The sequence below is a fragment of the Oculina patagonica genome, unplaced genomic scaffold (assembly GCF_052425735.1).
Source record: "Oculina patagonica isolate OP01 unplaced genomic scaffold, crgOcupat unplaced5, whole genome shotgun sequence".
NCBI lineage: Eukaryota > Metazoa > Cnidaria > Anthozoa > Scleractinia > Oculinidae > Oculina > Oculina patagonica.
The window spans coordinates 145,799-164,608 of NW_027558361.1; the positions used below are offsets into that span (position 1 = coordinate 145,799).

An 18,810-nucleotide genomic window follows, 5' to 3' on the forward strand; every position below is an offset into this window, starting at 1 on the left:
TAAGACCCGGTGTACTTAGGTAGAATAAGCAAATCCTAAAAAGTGAGGCAAAAAGTGTTTGTAGAAATGTAACCTCGATCGCAGTTACGGCTTTGACCCTTTCCGTCGCTTAAGATATCCAGGCAAGTTAACATGGCGGCATTTGCTGAACGAAATTTTCCTTCATTTGAAAGAAAACAGTTCAAGACATGGCATTTTTAAACGTTATGAATTTCGCAACTACAAAGGCGTTTAGACCGAAAATAGATTCAATAGTCAGATTGTTCTTAAGGCATTAGCATCGATCGTCAACATGGTGAGTTTGGCGAGCGCACGTGACCATGTGATTGAGAAAAAATTATTCATTTCATTTAGACCCGAGCTACTCATTTTGAGGGGGATCCGCACATTCGCTTAGAAGTCACCAACAATCATACAAAGGTACTGGACATCTATCTTGCTTTTTAAGCGGCTACACCTTATGTGAAGCAAACAACCTTTGGTAACAAAGGATTGACTTTTTCCTGTAACCAAATGATAATACATGAAAGGATGAACTGATTAGCTGGTAGCATTCCAAAAAGTCCAATATCACAACACACGAAAATCGTCATTTTCAGTGGCTCATGTAGCTTTTTTTATTCGATTTTTTTGGACCTGGAGTGAAAATAAGAATGACTCCACGTGATGGCATTAAAAAAAAAAGACCCAAACTGTACTGTCTCAAACTCGCCGATCTAACTGGATTTGGAGTGAAAATAAACTGGTATTTCAGCACAAGGGCCCGATATCGTCATTTTCAATGGCTCATGTAGCAATTTATTATTCTACTCTTTCGGACCTGTAATAAAAATTAAGATGAATGCACGTCACAGGTTTATTCAAAAACACCCAAATTGTACATTTCAAGTCTCAAACTAGCCGGTTTTTCTGGATCTGGAGTGAAAATAAGCTATAATGTACGTGGTGGTATTTCAACACAACGATCAAAAACAAAACGGCTGTTTCCAAGAATACCCAAACTGTACATTTTAAGTCCCAAAATAGCCGGTTTTGCTGGATCTGGAGTGAAAATAAGGTTTAATCTACGTGGTGGTATTTTAACACAAGGGCCCAAATCGTTATTTTCAGTGGCTCATGTAGCATTTTTTTATTCGATTCTTTCGGACCTAAAATGAATATTAGAATAAATATACAAGTGATGGTATCTTTCCAAAAAGACCCCAAATTGTACATTTCAACTCTCAAACTGCCCGTCTTACTGGATCTGGAGTGAAAACGGGTATTAATCTACGTGGTGGTATTTTAACACAAGGGCCCAAAATCGTCATTTTCAGTAGCTCATGTAGCATTTTTTTATTCGATTCTTTGGGACCTGGAATGAATATTACAGTGGAACCCCGATATAACGATATGCCAAGGGGGCAGTAAAATTATATCGTTATATCGAAGATCGTTATATCGGGGTTCCAGTGTAGTATAAATACATGTGATGGCATTTTTCCAAATAGATCCAAACTGTACATTACAAGTCTCAAACTCGCCGGTCTTACTGGATCTGGCGTGAAAATAACCTTTAATCTGCGTGTTGATATTCTAACACAAGGGCCCAAAATCGTCATTTTCAGTGGCTCATGTAGCACTTTTTTTATTCGATTATTTCGGACCTGGAAGGAATATTAGTATAAATCCACGTGATGGCATTTTTCCAAAAAGACCCAAACTGTTCATTTCAAGTTTCAAACTGGCCGGTCTTACTGGTTCTGGAGTGGAAATAAGCTTTAATCTACGTGGTGGTATTTCAACACAATTGTTCAAAATCGTCATTTTCAGTGGCTCACGTAGCATTTTTTATTCGATTCTTTCGGTCCTGGAATGAATATTAGTATAAATCTAAGTGATGGTAGTTTTCCAAAAAGACCCAAACTGTACATGTCAAGTCTCAAACTGGCCGATCTTACTGAATCTGGAGTGAAAACAAGCATTAATCTACGTGGTGATATTTAAACACAAGGGCCCAAAATTGTCATTATCAATGGCTCATGTAGCTCTTTTTACTTGATTCTTTCGGACCTGGAAGGAATATTAGTATAAATCCAAGTGATGACATTTTTCCAAAAAGACCCAAACTGTACATTTCAAGTCTCATACTGGCCGGTCTTACTGGATCTGGAGGGAAAACAAGCATTAATGTACGTGGTGGTATTTCAACACACGGGCCCAAAATTGTCATTTTCAGTGGCTCATGTAGAACTTTTATACACCCCATGCAAAACGTGTGACTTACGTAAACCTCGGACTGAGTATTATTTAATTTTGCTAAACTGAACCCTGCCTTTCAAGTCAAAGCGGATAGGTAATTATTAACCACCCGATTTTAAGCTTCTCAAGCTTCTTGTAAAACATCATTTGCGTTCAGTCGGGACATAATTGAAGGCACACAGTAAGACCATAGCTAGGGATGGTCGTTTGGTGCACGATACGCACATCAGTTTAAAACGGTTATAAGTGAATTTCGAGGCCTTTTAAAACAGTTTTGTATTTTATCTGCTCATCAGTTGTCCGTAGACGTGTTGAGTAACCATTTGCAAAAATATTTATTTGAGTTAAATCATTCCGTTGCCGAGACTAAAAGGCTTTAAATAATGCATTAAATTGACTTATACTGTACAGTTGTTATTTTTTGGAGTAAAATGCAAATGCAAGACGCATTTAATTTACCTTAGCACGCGATTGCATAGCACTTAATGACATTAATTCGGCGTTTCTGCCACGTGACTACTGACATGAGTAAGATATAAGATTAAAATCAAACACCTGTCATTTATTACATAATTCAAATCTTATTCTTGCTTCAGCTCTCGACCCAGTTTTTATTGTAATTTGTTATGTCATCAGGTTAAAAAATTACTCTGGCGTTGTGAAATTTACGCTAGCTATACGGACATATTACGGCTTGCGGACATATTACGGTTCGCGACGGGAACCTTGTGTACAGAATGAATCAGCAAATGTCAAGCCAAGATCTTATCCTTCACAGAAGCTCTTCTCTTGCAGACGAGACATATTCGCTTGGCAGCACTTTTACTCTGCAAGACCGCGTGGAGGCGATTGAACACTCCAGCGAAGAATTTTACGAAAGGGTGAGTAAAGGAATTAAGTTTTAAGAAGGAAAACATGTTTTCCAAGATCTCGAAAAGAACAGCGCCTTTTGGCCGCAATTTTCATGCATAAACCTTTTCAAAAACATCTTTAATTCTTTTCTTCATAGACACCTACATTAATTAGTATGAATTGATAAAGAATAATGTCCAGCGTAATCAAACACTTAATTGATGCTTTGCCACGTTTTTTTGAAGTGTAGGAATATATTTTATAAGAAATACGAAATCTAAAATTCTTCTGAGCAAACAGCCTGTTATTTATCCAATTGAATTGTAAATGCTAAGATCACAATCACGATTTTGCCTAGTGGCACTAAAAAACCATTTTATATAAACACGCCTTCAAATTGTTTTCAATACGCCGTTCTTCGCGCCCTGAAGCTTTATTGATATGCTTAGAACGTCGAAGTAACAAGAAATTCCCCCATCTATTTCAACTCATAAATCTGCTAAAACAATAAAAATTATTCTCTTAGGCATTCAAAGGGAAGCAGATCTTTTAATTAATGGTGTTATTTTAATAGAGTTGTTGTTAAATGAATGAAAAAATGGTTTAAAAAAGTACGCCGGCGTTTAGTAACAAAGATTTTGGATAGTCAAATAACATCTTTTTCGATGGTTTTTGTAAATATATTCCATCGATCAAAAAACGTCTTTCTGAAAAATTCCTTACTTTATATTTATATGGTAATTTCTTTTTGTAATTACTTTTTTTTTTTCATCAGTTACCGGAACTGAATCGATGTCTGTACAAGGACTGGCTTTATCCTCCAAAAAAGTGACTTGCAATACACGGTTCTTCCAAATACCGAGTCATATTTTGTTTACTTAAATCTACAAAGCCTTTTAAAATTAAAAACATGCTTTGTCGTACCAGCCAACAAATCTTTAGTATGGCACTTTATTATATCTTAGCCAAAGGTGATATACGACAACAGAAATCTCCATGAGGTATCCGCTATAAAAAAATAAATCAATCAATTATATTCTGCTATTCTATGGGTTAGGCAGGAAAAGAGAGAATGAATTACTCTTAGAGACAAAGCAATGGATTTAAAGAATATAATTCGTCTCGAGAAAAGGGCTTATCACGGTTTTCGACGCCATCTTGACGAGGAGGCAAGGCCGGTCGAAATTACAGTGTTTGTATGGGAATTCGACGGCAAATATCTTTTTGCAAAACTTGAATTCTGGACAACTTATGAATTGTAAAGTTAAGATACTAGGCAAAAGTTTTTATTCGCCGAGTTTGAAGGATGTAGCTGGGCTAGAAAACGTTCAGTTATATAATTTTCCCGCGAACCGCGTCAATCATGCGGAAAAAAATATATAGACAAATGTATGGGAAATTAAAAACTTCACTGAACGCTTTCTAGCCCAGCTACATCCTTCAGACTTGGTGAATAAAAACGTCTGCCTAGTATTTTAACTTTACAATTCATAAGCTGTCCAAAATTCAATTTTTGTAAAAGATATTTGCCGTCAGATTTCCATACAAACACTGTAATTTTTACCCGCTTTTCTTACTCGTCAAGATGGCATCGAAAACCATGATAAGGTCTATTAAAATCAATAGATTTGCGTGATTCTAGAGAAAACGTTGCCCTTTGTCTAATGGAAATAATTACTCAAAGGCACGTTTTTACCGTTAATTGATTTTTTTGGCACCACGGTGCTAAATTTCTCTAAACTTTGCTGGAAATGAACTGTTTCACACTACAGCAAGAAGATTTCATGTGAGAATCTGCAATATTTTACTTTGGTGCATGAGCATAGGCCAAACTTTGGACATTTTTTGCGAAATCCTTCCGAATTTTTTTTTGCCACCTTTTACTCTGTACATTCTTTCTTCTGGCCTAAACAGTTTTGATCTTTATCAATGGATAACCCTGGAAAGGAGACCTTGGTAAAGTACTAGTATATTGGCCATTTTACCAGCAATTTGAGCCAAAAACGGATCACGTTTTTTTCGATTAGTCTGTCTGAAAGTAGTCGATATTCGAAATGGACAGTCGTGTGAAAAGATCTATCTAACCAGTATCACTTGCATTTTTCAAGCAACTGCTCACATGTAAACTGGTGGCGTCACAAATGGTTATTATATCGTAGCAAAAGGTAATATGACAATGGCAATCTCCATAAGGCTTCCGCCAGAAAGACATTAATTTACCCATATTTCCTAGGTCAGGCAGGAAATGAGAGAAAAAGGAATTGAAAGAAGCCAAGCAATGGACTCAGTTCGTCTCCAAAGATTGATAGATGTGTGTGACACTAAAGAAGGCACTGCGCTTTATCTACTGGAAGATTGGAATTACGAGCCTCAGGTAAGTGAAACTTGCTTCCCTTTTTAGTCTCGAAGCCGAGGATTGTTTTAATTTTAAGTTTATCGCGTAATCAAACTATTGTCACGAAGCAATGATTCCCTCACTGCGTGACTTTCTGTGAAAAAAATCAGGGAACGTTTAATTTTGGCGTATCAATTGTTTAACTTAGAGGATTGCCGTTTTATGGCAATTTCCCTCGGACGTACAAACGGGGAGGGGGATGCCACCCCCCGTAAGGTTTTTTCGAAATTTTGAAAAAAGGCTTTACTCGACAATGCTGAAACTTTCAGTAGCTGTTCATTTATCTCTTGCGTAAATTTTGATATGTCAAGCATATGTCCATGATATTTGACGATGCCATAGCAACGTCGTTATTACAAGCAGGTCTTGCCAAAAATCTTGATTTTTAACATTTTTATTTTTTTTCCCGTTTTTTTGAAAGAAAATTGTATAATTTGTTTATTTTTACATTCCATAAGCTTTCTGGCTTGATTTGGCATCAATCTCCGCTATTTTCTGACTTTCTAAGAAAATGGTGAAATACAAAATGACGGATCCAATATGGCGGCTCTAATAACAACAGCCAACAAAAATTATGTCATCTTGTACAGTAGGCTAAGGGCTTTCTGTTCAGTGAAAAATTATATCGTTGCCCCTTAAGGTGACTCGATCGAAATAAATGACGTGCTGTATGCCTGTCAAAAATGTCTAATTACTTCACCATTTCCTACTCGATTTCCCTCAGACTTTCGCATTTTACTCTAAATTTATCGAAGATTAATACACACGCCAATATGTCGATGTAATGATTGCGAGTTTTGTGCGATGCTACTTTTATTGAACACACCTATTTGGATAAAACTGCTATTTACAGAAAACTGAGCGCTAGGATTTTGTTTAAACTACTGCAATTAGCTCATTATAACATCTTATTATGACTCTCTAAGTTTCCGAGAAATCGTCGGAACAGAAACCGCGATACAATTTGATCATCAAAATATTAATCTCGGGGAAACCTCGAGGCTGGGAACGCTCCAGCTCTTCCACATTTCGCCCAAAAGTACCATAACCAAAGACAAAGAAAGTTCAATGCATCAGTTTTGTTAGCTCCAAATCACATTCGGCTATTTGCACCGATGAAAAAGTTTGAGAAAATACTATAAACTCACCATTTGCGTCAAAATGTAGGAAGGTCGCCAAATTAACGTTTTTCTAAATTACATGAAAACCATCCGTACGAATTCCTTAAAACAACCGGAACATTAAATTGAACATCTTACACAAATTTTGTGCTACTCTACATTTCTGGAGCTGCCTTGATATGGATGAATTATTTTTTTAAAGTGAAGCACTACTCCAACTCTCTATTGAACACGGCCATGCAAATTTCCTTGGATTTGATTAGAATTTGAAGAATTCACACATGGATAAGGGGGGTGCATTTTACCCCATAAGACAGCGGTTATTTGAATAACAATAAACAGACTACAATGTGTTAATTTCAACTTTAGTACCAACCCTTTTCAAATTTCATGTGGCATAAATTAAGGACACCTCTTACATCAGAACATGAAGCAACTGAACACTGTCAATGCACCCCCCTTATCCATGTGCAAATTTTTCAAATTCTCGTAAATTCCAAAGAAATTTGCATAGCGTTAGCTGCAGAATCCAAACAACAACATGGCCGTGTTCACAATAGGGTCGGAGTAGTGCTTCACTTTAAAACATTATTTCATCCAAATCAAGGCAGCTCCAGAAACGTAAAGCAGCGCAAAGTTTGTGTAAGATGTTCAAATTAATGGTCCAGTTGTTTTAAGCAATTCGTACGGTTAGTTTTCATGCAATTTAGAAAAACGTAAATTTGGCGACCTTCCTACATTTTGACGCAAATGGTGAGTTTATAGCATTTTCTCAAACTTTTTCATCGTTGCAAATAGCCGAATGTGATTTGGAGCTAACAAAACTGATGCATTGAACTTTCTTTGTCTTTGGTTATGGTACTTTTGGGCAAAATGTGGAAGAGCTGGAGCGTTCCAAGCCTTGAAGTTTGCCCGAGATTAATATTTTGATGATCAAATTGTATCGCGGTTTCTGTTCCGACGATTTCTCGGAAACTTAGAGAGTCATAATAAGATGTTATAATGAGTTAATTGCAGAAGTTTAAACGAAATCCTAGCGCTCAGTTTTCTGTAAATAGCAGTTTTATCCAAATAGGTGTGTTCAATAAAGTTAACATCGCGCAAAACTCACGATAATTACATCGACATATTGACGTGTGTATTATTCTTCGATAAATTTCGAGTAAAATGAGAAAGTTTGAAGGAAATTGAGTCAGAAATGGTGAAGTTATAAGACATTTTTGAAAGGCATACAGCACGTCATTTATTGCGATCGAGTCACCTTAATAGACGAAAACCCTAAGGAAGGTTCCCATCACCCACCCTCTTGTACGATGGTGGGGGAATGAATTTGCTTGAACGTCCGAGGGTTAATCATGTTTACAAAGTGTGTTTCACCACTTTTTTGATGTTTTAAGCTTACTCTTTTTAAAGAACAATTAGATTTGTTTTTTTTTTTATGTAAAGCAGTTTTTCATTCTTATCTTTTCGATTTTTTTATTTATTCTGGAGATTTTCTGACATATTTTTCAAAAACAAAGTTATTTGCCAGGCGGGATATTAACAGCTAGTCTGTTACGCGGGGTTGTCTAAAGACTCGCGAAATCTTTCATTGTTTGGCTACTTACAGACGCGATTGTGTGTATGTGTGGGTAATTGTCAAATAATATGGTAAGATCAGTTTACTTTGTTAGGTTTGTAGATTCCTTAAACTCCTGTGTGATTCAGGGGTTAATTTAAAAGAGGTTGAAGATTTTCTCCACAACACTCCATTACACATAGCTGCGACCAAGAACTACGTCTCGCTTGCAAAGTTATTGATTGACAGTTATCCCAGCATGCTTGTGGCTACAAACGGTCAGGGTGAGCTTCCGGTTGAAACAGCGATAAAAAATGGACACGATGACGTGGCTGCATTCCTAATAAGGAGAATGGATCACAGAAGGTTGGAAAGGTTTAGGTTTACTTAAAAGCTAAAGTAGGATAACTGGAGTGCTATTTAGGCTAATCGGAGTGCTAGTTAGGCTAACCGAACGCTATTTATGCTAACTGGAGGGTTAGGCTAACCGCAGTGCTGTTTAGTCAGTAGTATTCTACATGAACTGAGTGTTACGTGGTATAAAAATAACATGAGGTGTCTCGCTATTGTCTCAATACATCAACTGAGCGCAGGATAGTTAGTCCCGTCACATAACACTTCTACAAAGCGCCCCCATTCCACGCTGTCTGCTGTTTTCGTACCTCGGTTCAAGGTTTCCAGCCTATTCTATCAATTTATTTCTCTGTATTATGCATTCGTTTGATGTTTATAGCACTTGCTATGAAATGTGGATAGAATGCAAACAGATAGTATTCTTGCGTTTGCAAGCATCTGAATAAAAACAATAATTCTTTTTATTTCTCTAGAGTTGCAGACTTGTTCAGGGCCAAACAGCAAAGAAGAGCTCCAATTAGCCTGGTGAAACTGACAGAAGAGCTTAAAATGCAGGTGTGGATTGCAAGTTGCTGATTGACATTTGTTAGCGGATGATCAGTAATCGACGAATAAAATTATGTGATAACACTAAGGCACAAAAGATATCTGCGATAATTTCTTTTGAAAGGTTGAACTTTTAAAGTGCCACTATGATCAAATTTTCGATTTCCATTTTTTTACAGTTTCGTGTACAATAAGACTTTCTTACTCACCTTGCCAATTTTCAATCCATTACGAACATCAGAAGTCGTTTTATTTTAACGTTTATTTCCGATAATGTACGGCCGCCATTAAACAACCTTGTTCCAAGGCTTGGTTGCGAATAGGGAGAAAATGACGTCAAAGCCCTAAAATACCTCACGGGTTGAAATTAGAATAACAATCAGCATAGAAAACGAAAACGAAAACAAGTCCAAAGTTTTTGTTTCTTTTCGCGTGATTTTCAATACATATTGTTATTATAATTTCAACCCGTGAAGTATTTTGGAGCCTTTGACGTCATTTTCTCCTATTCGCAACCAAGCCTTGGAACAAGGTTGTTTAATGGCGGCCGTAAATTATCGAAAATAAACGCTAAAATAAAACGACTTCTGATGTTCGTAATGGATTGAAAGTCTTATTGTACACGGAAATGTAAAAAAATGGAAGTCGAAAATTTGATCATAGTAGCACTTTAAAAGCTTCTCTCAAGGTTAAGAAATAGTTCAATAAGCCTTTTGTTTAATTGATAGTTTGCGATAAAACAATCCTTTTTTCAAATTAAAATTAATATTTTAGGACTTTTTACAATTGAAACGTTTAAACATATCTTAAAATTACAATGCATTTTTACTGTGCACTTTGCGTTTTTTTTTTTCTTTATTCATATTACGACAGAAAACCATCGTGGCCGTTTTAGATTGTCTCATTTCTCCTCGTTGGCCACACCCACCATGCTTGCCGTCTGACATTGTCCCGTGCCTGTCATGGGAACAGCTTCAGGACACGCCCACTCACTTTCAGGTGACCTATGATATCCTGGAGAGTGACGTCAACGGCAGATTCCCGGATGATGTTCAATACGAGTACACTCCCAAGTCTTGTTACTACAATTTGGCAAAGCATTGCCAACGGACTCTTAACAAGGTCAATTAGAAAATAACGGCCCTTTGTCGATGATTAATACAAAGTAAAAGGAGCAGTATCTTTCACCTGCTAAGCGCCATTCTCGTCCCCAGAGCCTCTTGTCCATCTTAACCGACGAAGCCTGTGCACGAAAAAACAACTTACTTGACTTTTTTCTCGTGCATAGGCTTTTCTGGCTAAGAGGGAGGGATGAAGCGGCTCTGCGACAAGAATGGCAAAGAAAAATAGAACAAATTATCGCTGTAGTTCACATTCTCATTCAAAACAGAATTTGGTAATTCGTGTGGTTATTGTATAGAGGATATAAAGTGTCGATTTCAGAAGTGGCTTGCTCATAGGGAAGAAAGCCTAACTGGTGTAAAAACACAGAACGGAAGGCAGTAAAAAAAATGAACTAGCTTTTGCAGTATAATTTTCCCGAGTTTTTACCTGTTTCAAAACTTTTTAATTTAATTTCTTTTCTCACAGGAAATTTTAAATCATGTTGTGATCAAGTTGTTAACAGAAAGAAAATGGGGAAAATATGCTGCGTTCTGGTTCAGGTACGGTCAGAATATGATACTTGTCTCGCCAACTCTCTTACATAAGAACAACTTAAATTTCAAGTCCGCAAATGATTCCAACTTCTTAGTCTTAACCCTCGGACGTACAAGGGCGGGGTGGATGCCACCCCCCCCCCCCCCCCGTAAGGTTTTTTCCAAATTTTGAAAAAAGCATTTACCATACATTGCTGAAACTTTCGGTAGCTGTTCATTCAGCCTTTGCGGAAATTTTGATATGTCAACCATATGTCCATGGTATATGACGTTGCCATGGCAACGTCATAAATACAAGCAGGTCTTGCCAAAAATCGTCATTTTTAACATTTTTCTTGATTTTTTCCAGTTTTTTTAAAACAGAAGTGCAAGATTTGTTTATTTTTACATTCCATAAGCATTCTAGCTTGATTTCACATCAATTTCCGTTATTTTGTGACTTTTTAAGAAAATGTTGAAATCCAAGATGGCGGATCCAAGATGGCGGCTCTTATGACGTCACGTGACGTCATATGACGTCACAGCCAATTAAAATTATGTCATCTTGTAGAGTAAGCTTAGGGCTTTCTTCTCAGAGCAAAATAATTTCGCTACGCCTTAATATAACGAAAACTCCGGGGAGGGGTTCCATCCACCCCCCCCTTGTACGATGATGGGGGTATGAGTTTGCTTGTAGGAGATTGCCAGTCAATCAATATTTACTGAAAATTCATAAGGTCACGGACTTAAATGATTTATTAACCCAGGGACGTGGCAGAGAGTTTTTATTGAAACCCACCATCTGAACTTCGTTTTAATGAGACCAATAAAGCTTATTTTACATTGAATGGATATGAATGATACAACTACACAGCGAGGGGCGATATATGGCGATATTTATTCCGCCATCTTGGATTTAACTATCTTCTTAGAAAGGGTGAAACGTGGCCTTTTAGTTAAAAAATTCATATTATTATTATTATTATTATTATTATTATTATTATTATTATTATTATTAATATTATTATTATTATTAAATTATAATAAGTATTATTATTATTATTATTATTATTATTATTAAATTATAATAAGTATTATTATTATTATTATTATTATTATTATTATTATTATTATCATTATAATCATTAAACACATTTCGATAAAATTAGAAAAAAACCGCGATTTGGACGAATAATTATTACAAATTTGTCGAGACTAAGCTAAACCTGCATGTTAAAATCTTATTGCTATGGCAAATCAGAAACAGCTAGAAATCATAATACATTGAGTAGGTGCCATCCAATCCCCCACCACCCTTGTTGGTCCCAAGGTTTTAATAATTGTACCTATTATTTGATTTACAGGTTCCGAGGGTTGAATTACTTAATTTTTCTAGCTGTTCTCTGCACCGATTTTATGCTGGCTGCGACGTCACAAGGCTTAGAGTACCAACGAACATCAAGTTTCTTTACATTTCTTAAAGTGTGGGTTATCGCCATGACATTATGGTTTCTAACTGACGAACTTTCCGAACTAAAAAGGTAATTTTTCTAGTTTATTGCTGAAAATATAATCAATAACAAATTAAAGCATCTATTGGTATGCACGCCTGGACTTTCACGGACGAGTAATTCTACTTATGAGACAGAGTTTGTTGTTTCTGTTAAACCAAGACTCCTTTTCCTCGCGTTCCAAGGCTTAAAAACACAGACGAGCGAACCCTAATATAACGAGCCGTTCCAGATAAACGCGGCCTTCCTTTGGGAGTAGGTCTGTCTGCCATAATGCAAAACAGTACTGGGCTAGTTTGACCACATACCTTCACAGAACGGAGATTTCACAAAATATAAATCACAAAATAGAAACAGGAAAGAATAACGAAATACTTCAGACCAGAAAACAGTGCAAATAATTCAGAAAACAGAGCATGGCAACGGATCAAATCCCTCCAGAACTTTTCGACTCTGACAAAATATGGCGACTGGTGTTGATGTGCGCAGTGCATAGTAGTCCGTCATGGGTCTTTAAGGTAAATAAAATATGCACGAGTAAGGGCGTTTGATGCAACCTTCTCGGTGAAGACGAGCTACACCCAAATCCCAGGATACTAGTATTATGTTCCCATGAAATTTTCCTGGATGTCGGGATCACAGCGTGTTATTCTCTAATTTGTTTTACTAGCTCTGTTCTTTTCACTTCAGAGAACCACTATCCTACATCAAAGATGTCTTTAACTACTTGGATCTGTCAGGATATTTCCTAATTCTAGCGACGTACTGTGTCAGTTTTTCTGGAAGTAACGCAGAGTGGACTTTTGCTTCCTTGGCAATTTTGATTAACTTTATCGGCGTCTTTAAATACTCAGGTGTAGATCGGTAAGTAGGAGGTATTTTTCAAACTCTGCACCCTCTTCTACTTTTGTGGATTGCTTTTTGATGAAAACGAAACAGCCTTATGGCATTATAAAAGCTTTTTACGACTCGATGAATGCTAGTGAAGAAATGTTTCCTCGATGAAAACAGTTTATCAGACCATGTACCTCCTATTGTACTGCACTACTTAAGCCTTACGGTAAAAGTTGTGTGTGTTACGTGCTATTATTTAATTGCACTAGTACAATCTTCACTGACCACAAATCGTTCGAAAAATTTTTCAAGCAGGTGCCTCCTACTATCTATGATTTCGAAGATTTTATAGAGTCTTTGATATGCTCAGAACTGTTCTACCTGTACCTAATGAAAGGCCTAACCTACAGGTTTGTGACCACCTCTTCGATTTAACTCATTTACAGAAACATCGGTTTGTACATAAAATGCCTTGGTAAGGTCGTTTACAAGGACATTCCAAGATTTCTGGTCGTATTTACTGTCCTTTTGGTGACCTTTTCAACTTCGTTCTACATAGCTGTCAGAGCGCATAAAGGAACCTCCACAGAAACAGTACTCGACGACAGGTAAGTAAAAAACAAATGCCGGCTGTGCTACGCGTTTGAATAGAACTATTTACAATTCAGTGTCGAAAGCAATCCGTGATTGCTTTGATCCTGCTTTACTGCGCCTTGTGATTAGTTCAAAAAAGCTTGCACTAACTTTTCTAAACCAAAAAAAACACAAATCCAAAACCAGTTTCGATTTGGTTTTGCACCTATTCCAACGCGGAGCGGCCGTGATGTGTTTTTGCTATGGTTTCCCGCTGGCACCTTTTGCTGTGTATGGCTGTAGTAATATGCAATTTTAGTTGCTCTCTCTCTCTTTGGTTTAACGACACTCGATTAAGAACAACTCAATAACTGGTTTATTTTAAGAAGCCGCAAAATTCAACGACGCACGAAGGCATATAGCTTTATTTTAATCTTGTATGGCTACTGGAAAATACTACATAAGTTTTTTGTTGTTGTTATACTTCAGCACGCTCAGAAATGAAATTTCGTGCACGACTAATATGGGATGTGTAATGTTGGCTGGTATAATGACTTGGCTCGAAGGCTCGTCCATTGTTCGCAACTTGTCAGAAGTTGGGTAAGTTCAACCATAATTAAAACAAAATTAATGAGTATCATCAGCTTGTTCATTTTAACGTTCAAAACAACACAACAGTTCGGGCACACGTGGCATGACTTAAAACCAAAAGTAAACACATAGCTGCGGTCATCGTCATCGTCATCACCACCACCATCGTCATCTTCATCATCGTCATCATCATCATCATCATCATCATCATCATCATTATCATCATCGTCATCATCATCATCATCATCATCATCATCATCATCATCATCATCATCACCAACACCACCAAAACCACCAACACCACCATCCTTCCACCCCCTCCCTCCACCACCACCACCACCACCATCGTCATCATCATCTCTTTAACTATCATCTCGCATGTGTTACTTTTACACAATCATAATATACTGTTCAGTTGCATCAAGTTTCCTGACCACGTTTTCCTGTCATTTGTACACGTGTCTGTAATGATAGAACCGCGATTGTTTACCTATTCTTGTTTCTTATCTAGATGGCTTGGAGCAGTGCTCATCGTCTTATTCATGATGAGTGTGACGATTATTTTGCTGAACATCCTGATCGCTCAACTCTCGTTGACTTACGAGCTGGTCCAAGAAGAGTCACTGAATTCTTTCACTGCGCTAAGAATGCAGGCTGTGGCGATCGTTGAGTGGCAGAGCAGGTTTACATTTTGGGTGGGTAAGAAGGGATATGTCGTAAAATAAAGTTATCAAGAATATCATTTCCTTTGTGAGTAAATGTCGAGACTCCAGTAAAACCCGAGTGTATATAAGAACTCCAGTGGTCGACTTCTCAAAGTGTCTAGTGGAGTCCATAAGTGCGTTCGGAGTAAACAGAGGAATTTCTGTGCGTTCTGTTCGTATATTGAGACTCTAGTCAGTAAAGAAATCGATACTAACTTGGGAAACTCTTACCGATGTCAAAAATAAAAACAAAAAGTAAAACAACAAATTTTCACGGCGGACGTCTGTGAGATTTTCTCCACTCCAAGGTAACCATTGGATCCACATTTTGAGCCTAACTGTTAAATCCATCTCGCTATATTGCCTTCGCACGAACTATCCCCTTTGCTAAGAGCGCAAAAGCAAATTAAAGGAAATGAAAGGAAAATAATGAAATTTAGGGCAAGCAAAAACGTGCAGTTTCATTTGCCTCTAAAACTTCTTCCTTTCTCAGTTTTTGAATTACCCTACTGAAGATTTTGTTTGTATTTTTAAAATAGCCTGGTCACTTTCGCAATATATTGATATTTAAATACAGGTAGAAAATAGGTGTTGATTATCATTATAAGGGTTTAGAAACAAGAACATAAAATGCACACGGATATCTGTCTTGGTTTTCAAACTTACAAGTGTTAGCCTCCAGTATTGGTAGAAGCAGTAAAATGTTGTGATCTCGTCAACTAAAGAGTTTTGCTTCACCACAACGAATGATTTCATTTCAGAATCTACGCAAAAAGTATTATGTTCCTGGAGAATTAAAGACCCAAAAAGAAGTTGAAGGTAAACTAAAACTCGTTTAGTTTACCATTAAAAGGAATATTCGAGGGTATCTACTTCTCTAACGGCCACGCAACGGCCTTGCGTTCAGTTCATTCCGACAGATCCATACAAAGTTTCTTGTTGAAAACTTCAATTCTGTCCTCTTGTTGTTTTTCCAGAGGTTCAACCGAAGTATAACTTGGAAATAGAACGAGCATAGTGTAGTCAAGGAGTGAAATCGGCAAAAGAAAAACCGTCTTAAAACAAGCTTTGATTTGTCCGCCAGATTAGTTGACCCATTCAAACAAGTCAATTTACACCTATGATTTTAAATCACTAGGGTGAAAATAGGCTCTATTTATATATTCCGTTGCAATCCCATAGGTTTTCAAAAATCACACTAATTTCATTTTATTGTTTTATCTGGGAAAATTGGGTCAGCAAATCGTAGCCTAAAGATTAGCCTTAAGTTTGACATTCAGGAATACACAGGAATGCATTTTTACTCTATAGAAATGATGAAAGAGTACAGAAAGAGTGCCGATCTGCCACCACCCATGCCTGAAGAGCTATGGCACATTCAAGAACGATTCGATGCCATGAAGGCAAACTTCAACCAAGAACAACGGTAAGGTAATATAGCCCCTCTTCGATTTGATTGTGGTGCGCATGAAGTTATGGGACTTGCATTTTTCACCCGCCTAACCATCAAGCCCCCTCTCTGTCCTCACCCTTCGCTCCACTGACTAATGCACGGAACCCCGGAGACCAGGCAGAACTTTTGGTGTACTTCTTTCTTAATATGGTTGCCTCAAATCAGGCTAGAAATAAGATGAAATTTGCCATTTTATTGATAATTTTCATGTACTAAAATCAATTTCATTTCTCTTAAAACAGGAATCAACTTTCCACGTTGGAAAGCGAGACTGTATCAAAGTTATACTAGGAGGTGTTTACTGAGGCAGACTGAAGTGGTTTAAAGACAGCCGAAATGGTACATCAATTTGTTCAAATACAGCAAAAGATTAGACGAGGTGAACGTTCTAATGAGATTGTCTCGTGCTGATGCGACTTCAAAGGAAAGAACTGCTTGCCTTCATCCATTCATAATATGCATACACAAGTAGGTTAGGTAAAAGCAAAGGCTTTATTTTCAGAGGGTATACAAAGGACAGTTAACATAAGTTACTGATGACTTTGTGGCCCTTTATCAAACAGAAGAATATAAAAAGAATATAGGTTACAAAATATGTACAGAATAATATAGTGTAAAAAAATACTACAACTACTGCTAGCCACTTTACATGTAAAATTTAGAGCAAGCTAGAGTCCGTAACTACAATCTAATCATCAATTGGCATAAGTACGTTTTCTGTTTAAAGAAATGTTTAAATATACATCAGCCTTGATACTAGACACTGTGGCCCTCTATCAAACAGAAGAATATAAAAAAAGTTAACGATTACAAAGATATACACAGAATAATATAATGTAAGATAGTTATAACAACTACTGCTACTTAATAATTTCAAGCAAGCTAGCTATATAAAGAGTTTGTAACTGCAATTCAATCATCAAGGCATCAGTAGTACGTTTTCTGTTTAGTAAAAAATGTGTATATACGTTACATTTAATACTCGGCACTGAAAAAATATTTGCGGATATTTATATAGATCTATACTGTTCCAGTCTGTATTTTTTTCGTTCTGCCAAGGTTCTGACTCCTTCAGTTTTGCGTTTATACGCAGGACAGGACATACTAAAGTTAGAGTGTCGCGTGTCTCTGTTGAAGATGTGACAGTCTCTTACTAATAAGGAGTGTATATAACTAGGTGTACAATAAAAGTTGTTTATACACTGAAGGCTAAAGAGAGACATTGATCACGTCATTTTAAGCATTTAAAATAATTCTGGCCGCAAGAGCTAGAGCATTAAACAGTTAATTCTAAGAGAATTGGTCAAGTAAGACCCAGTGTACTTGGGTAAAATAAGCAAATATTAGACATGCTACAAATCTTTAATAAAAATCACTTCTACCTGTGATGGCCTGCTTTGGAATGGAATGTTACCTCGATCGCAGCTAGCGGCTTTGGCCCTTTCCGTAGTTTAAAGATTCTGTGTATTTTTTTTTCTAAAGGTTTTTGGTTGACACTTTGCAAAAAACCCCTTGGAGAAGATTTTCTTTCTGAGAGCCGCACAAGGGTTGTCTAACAACTTTTGGCTGCGCCTTATATATAGCAATAACCTTTCGCTTTTGCAGTAAAGGTTTGGGGTTTTGCCTGTAACCGAATAATAATAATAATAACTTAATGTTACGAGAGGATTACATGACAGAGTGAACTGTTTAACCAGTAGTACTCCTAAAATACAAAAATCAAAATATATATATATTTACCATAATTCTTAAGGGAATGCTTACTTTATTAAAACTTATCATGCTACTATAAAAGAGTTAAAACACCAGAAAAGGCACCAAATTTGGCACACATGATCTTTTCGGTATACGAAACAAATTCAGAAGGCGTGCCACCTGATCCGGTTATCCGGGGAGGGTGATGACAGGCATTTCAATTTCTAGTTGTCTCTGTTAGATAACACACTATACTGTAGGTCTAAAAGCTTGACACTATGGTACAGTTGTAAGCTGAGAGGTTACAAGTCACCTCAGACTAAGCCACACTTCTTTTGTGACTTATTTGAATGCAAACAGATCATATCTCAGGCTGTGGCTCATCAATGGATAAGGACTTTTCATTGGCTAGCAGTCTCTCCTGGTGTGCTTCTTCACCTCGTCCAAGCTTTTCAAGGACATGGGCTATGTCACGGTGGGAACGAACAGTTTCCTGGTGATTTCCCAGAACCTTGTCCTGAATGGTAAGGGCACTCTTCAGGGCATCCAGAGCATCATTCAATTGACCTTGGATGGCTAAAGCCTGTTGAAAGGAAATAAGCAAATGCTTTTGTTACAGCACTTCTTCGCAGGGATCTTTTGGGACATACATGTATACCCTGAATTAGTCCCTTAGGGATACTCGCTGGCAGGCGCAAATAACATGTAGACGTACATTTACCACAGAAAAATATAATTTGGTAAT

The 18,810-nt window shown here is 37.2% G+C and overlaps 1 protein-coding gene across 1 annotated transcript; it reads left to right on the forward strand.

Annotated features, from left to right (window-relative positions):
* The first annotated feature begins 344 nt into the window (after positions 1 to 344).
* LOC144640821 (uncharacterized) lies at positions 345 to 17,720 on the forward strand. The gene is made up of 15 exons (XM_078499892.1): positions 345 to 420; positions 2,878 to 3,122; positions 5,327 to 5,467; positions 8,283 to 8,533; positions 8,995 to 9,076; positions 9,941 to 10,189; positions 10,658 to 10,731; positions 12,069 to 12,245; positions 12,906 to 13,079; positions 13,496 to 13,657; positions 14,112 to 14,222; positions 14,725 to 14,908; positions 15,679 to 15,736; positions 16,229 to 16,343; positions 16,613 to 17,720. Exons 2-15 carry the CDS (start codon positions 2,979 to 2,981, stop codon positions 16,659 to 16,661), a joined length of 1,971 nt encoding a protein of 656 aa, XP_078356018.1. The 5' UTR covers positions 345 to 420; positions 2,878 to 2,978; the 3' UTR covers positions 16,662 to 17,720.
* Positions 17,721 to 18,810: the final 1,090 nt, after the last annotated feature.

Excerpts from the sequence above, each read along its gene's own strand:
- LOC144640821 (XM_078499892.1), top strand. The coding sequence starts at position 2,979 with ATGAATCAGCAAATGTCAAGCCAAGATCTTATCCTTCACAGAAGCTCT. Across the intron at positions 10,732-12,068 it reads TATGCTGCGTTCTGGTTCAG|GTTCCGAGGGTTGAATTACT; the intron begins GTACGGTCAGAA and ends TTTGATTTACAG. Across the intron at positions 14,223-14,724 it reads CGCAACTTGTCAGAAGTTGG|ATGGCTTGGAGCAGTGCTCA; the intron begins GTAAGTTCAACC and ends TTTCTTATCTAG.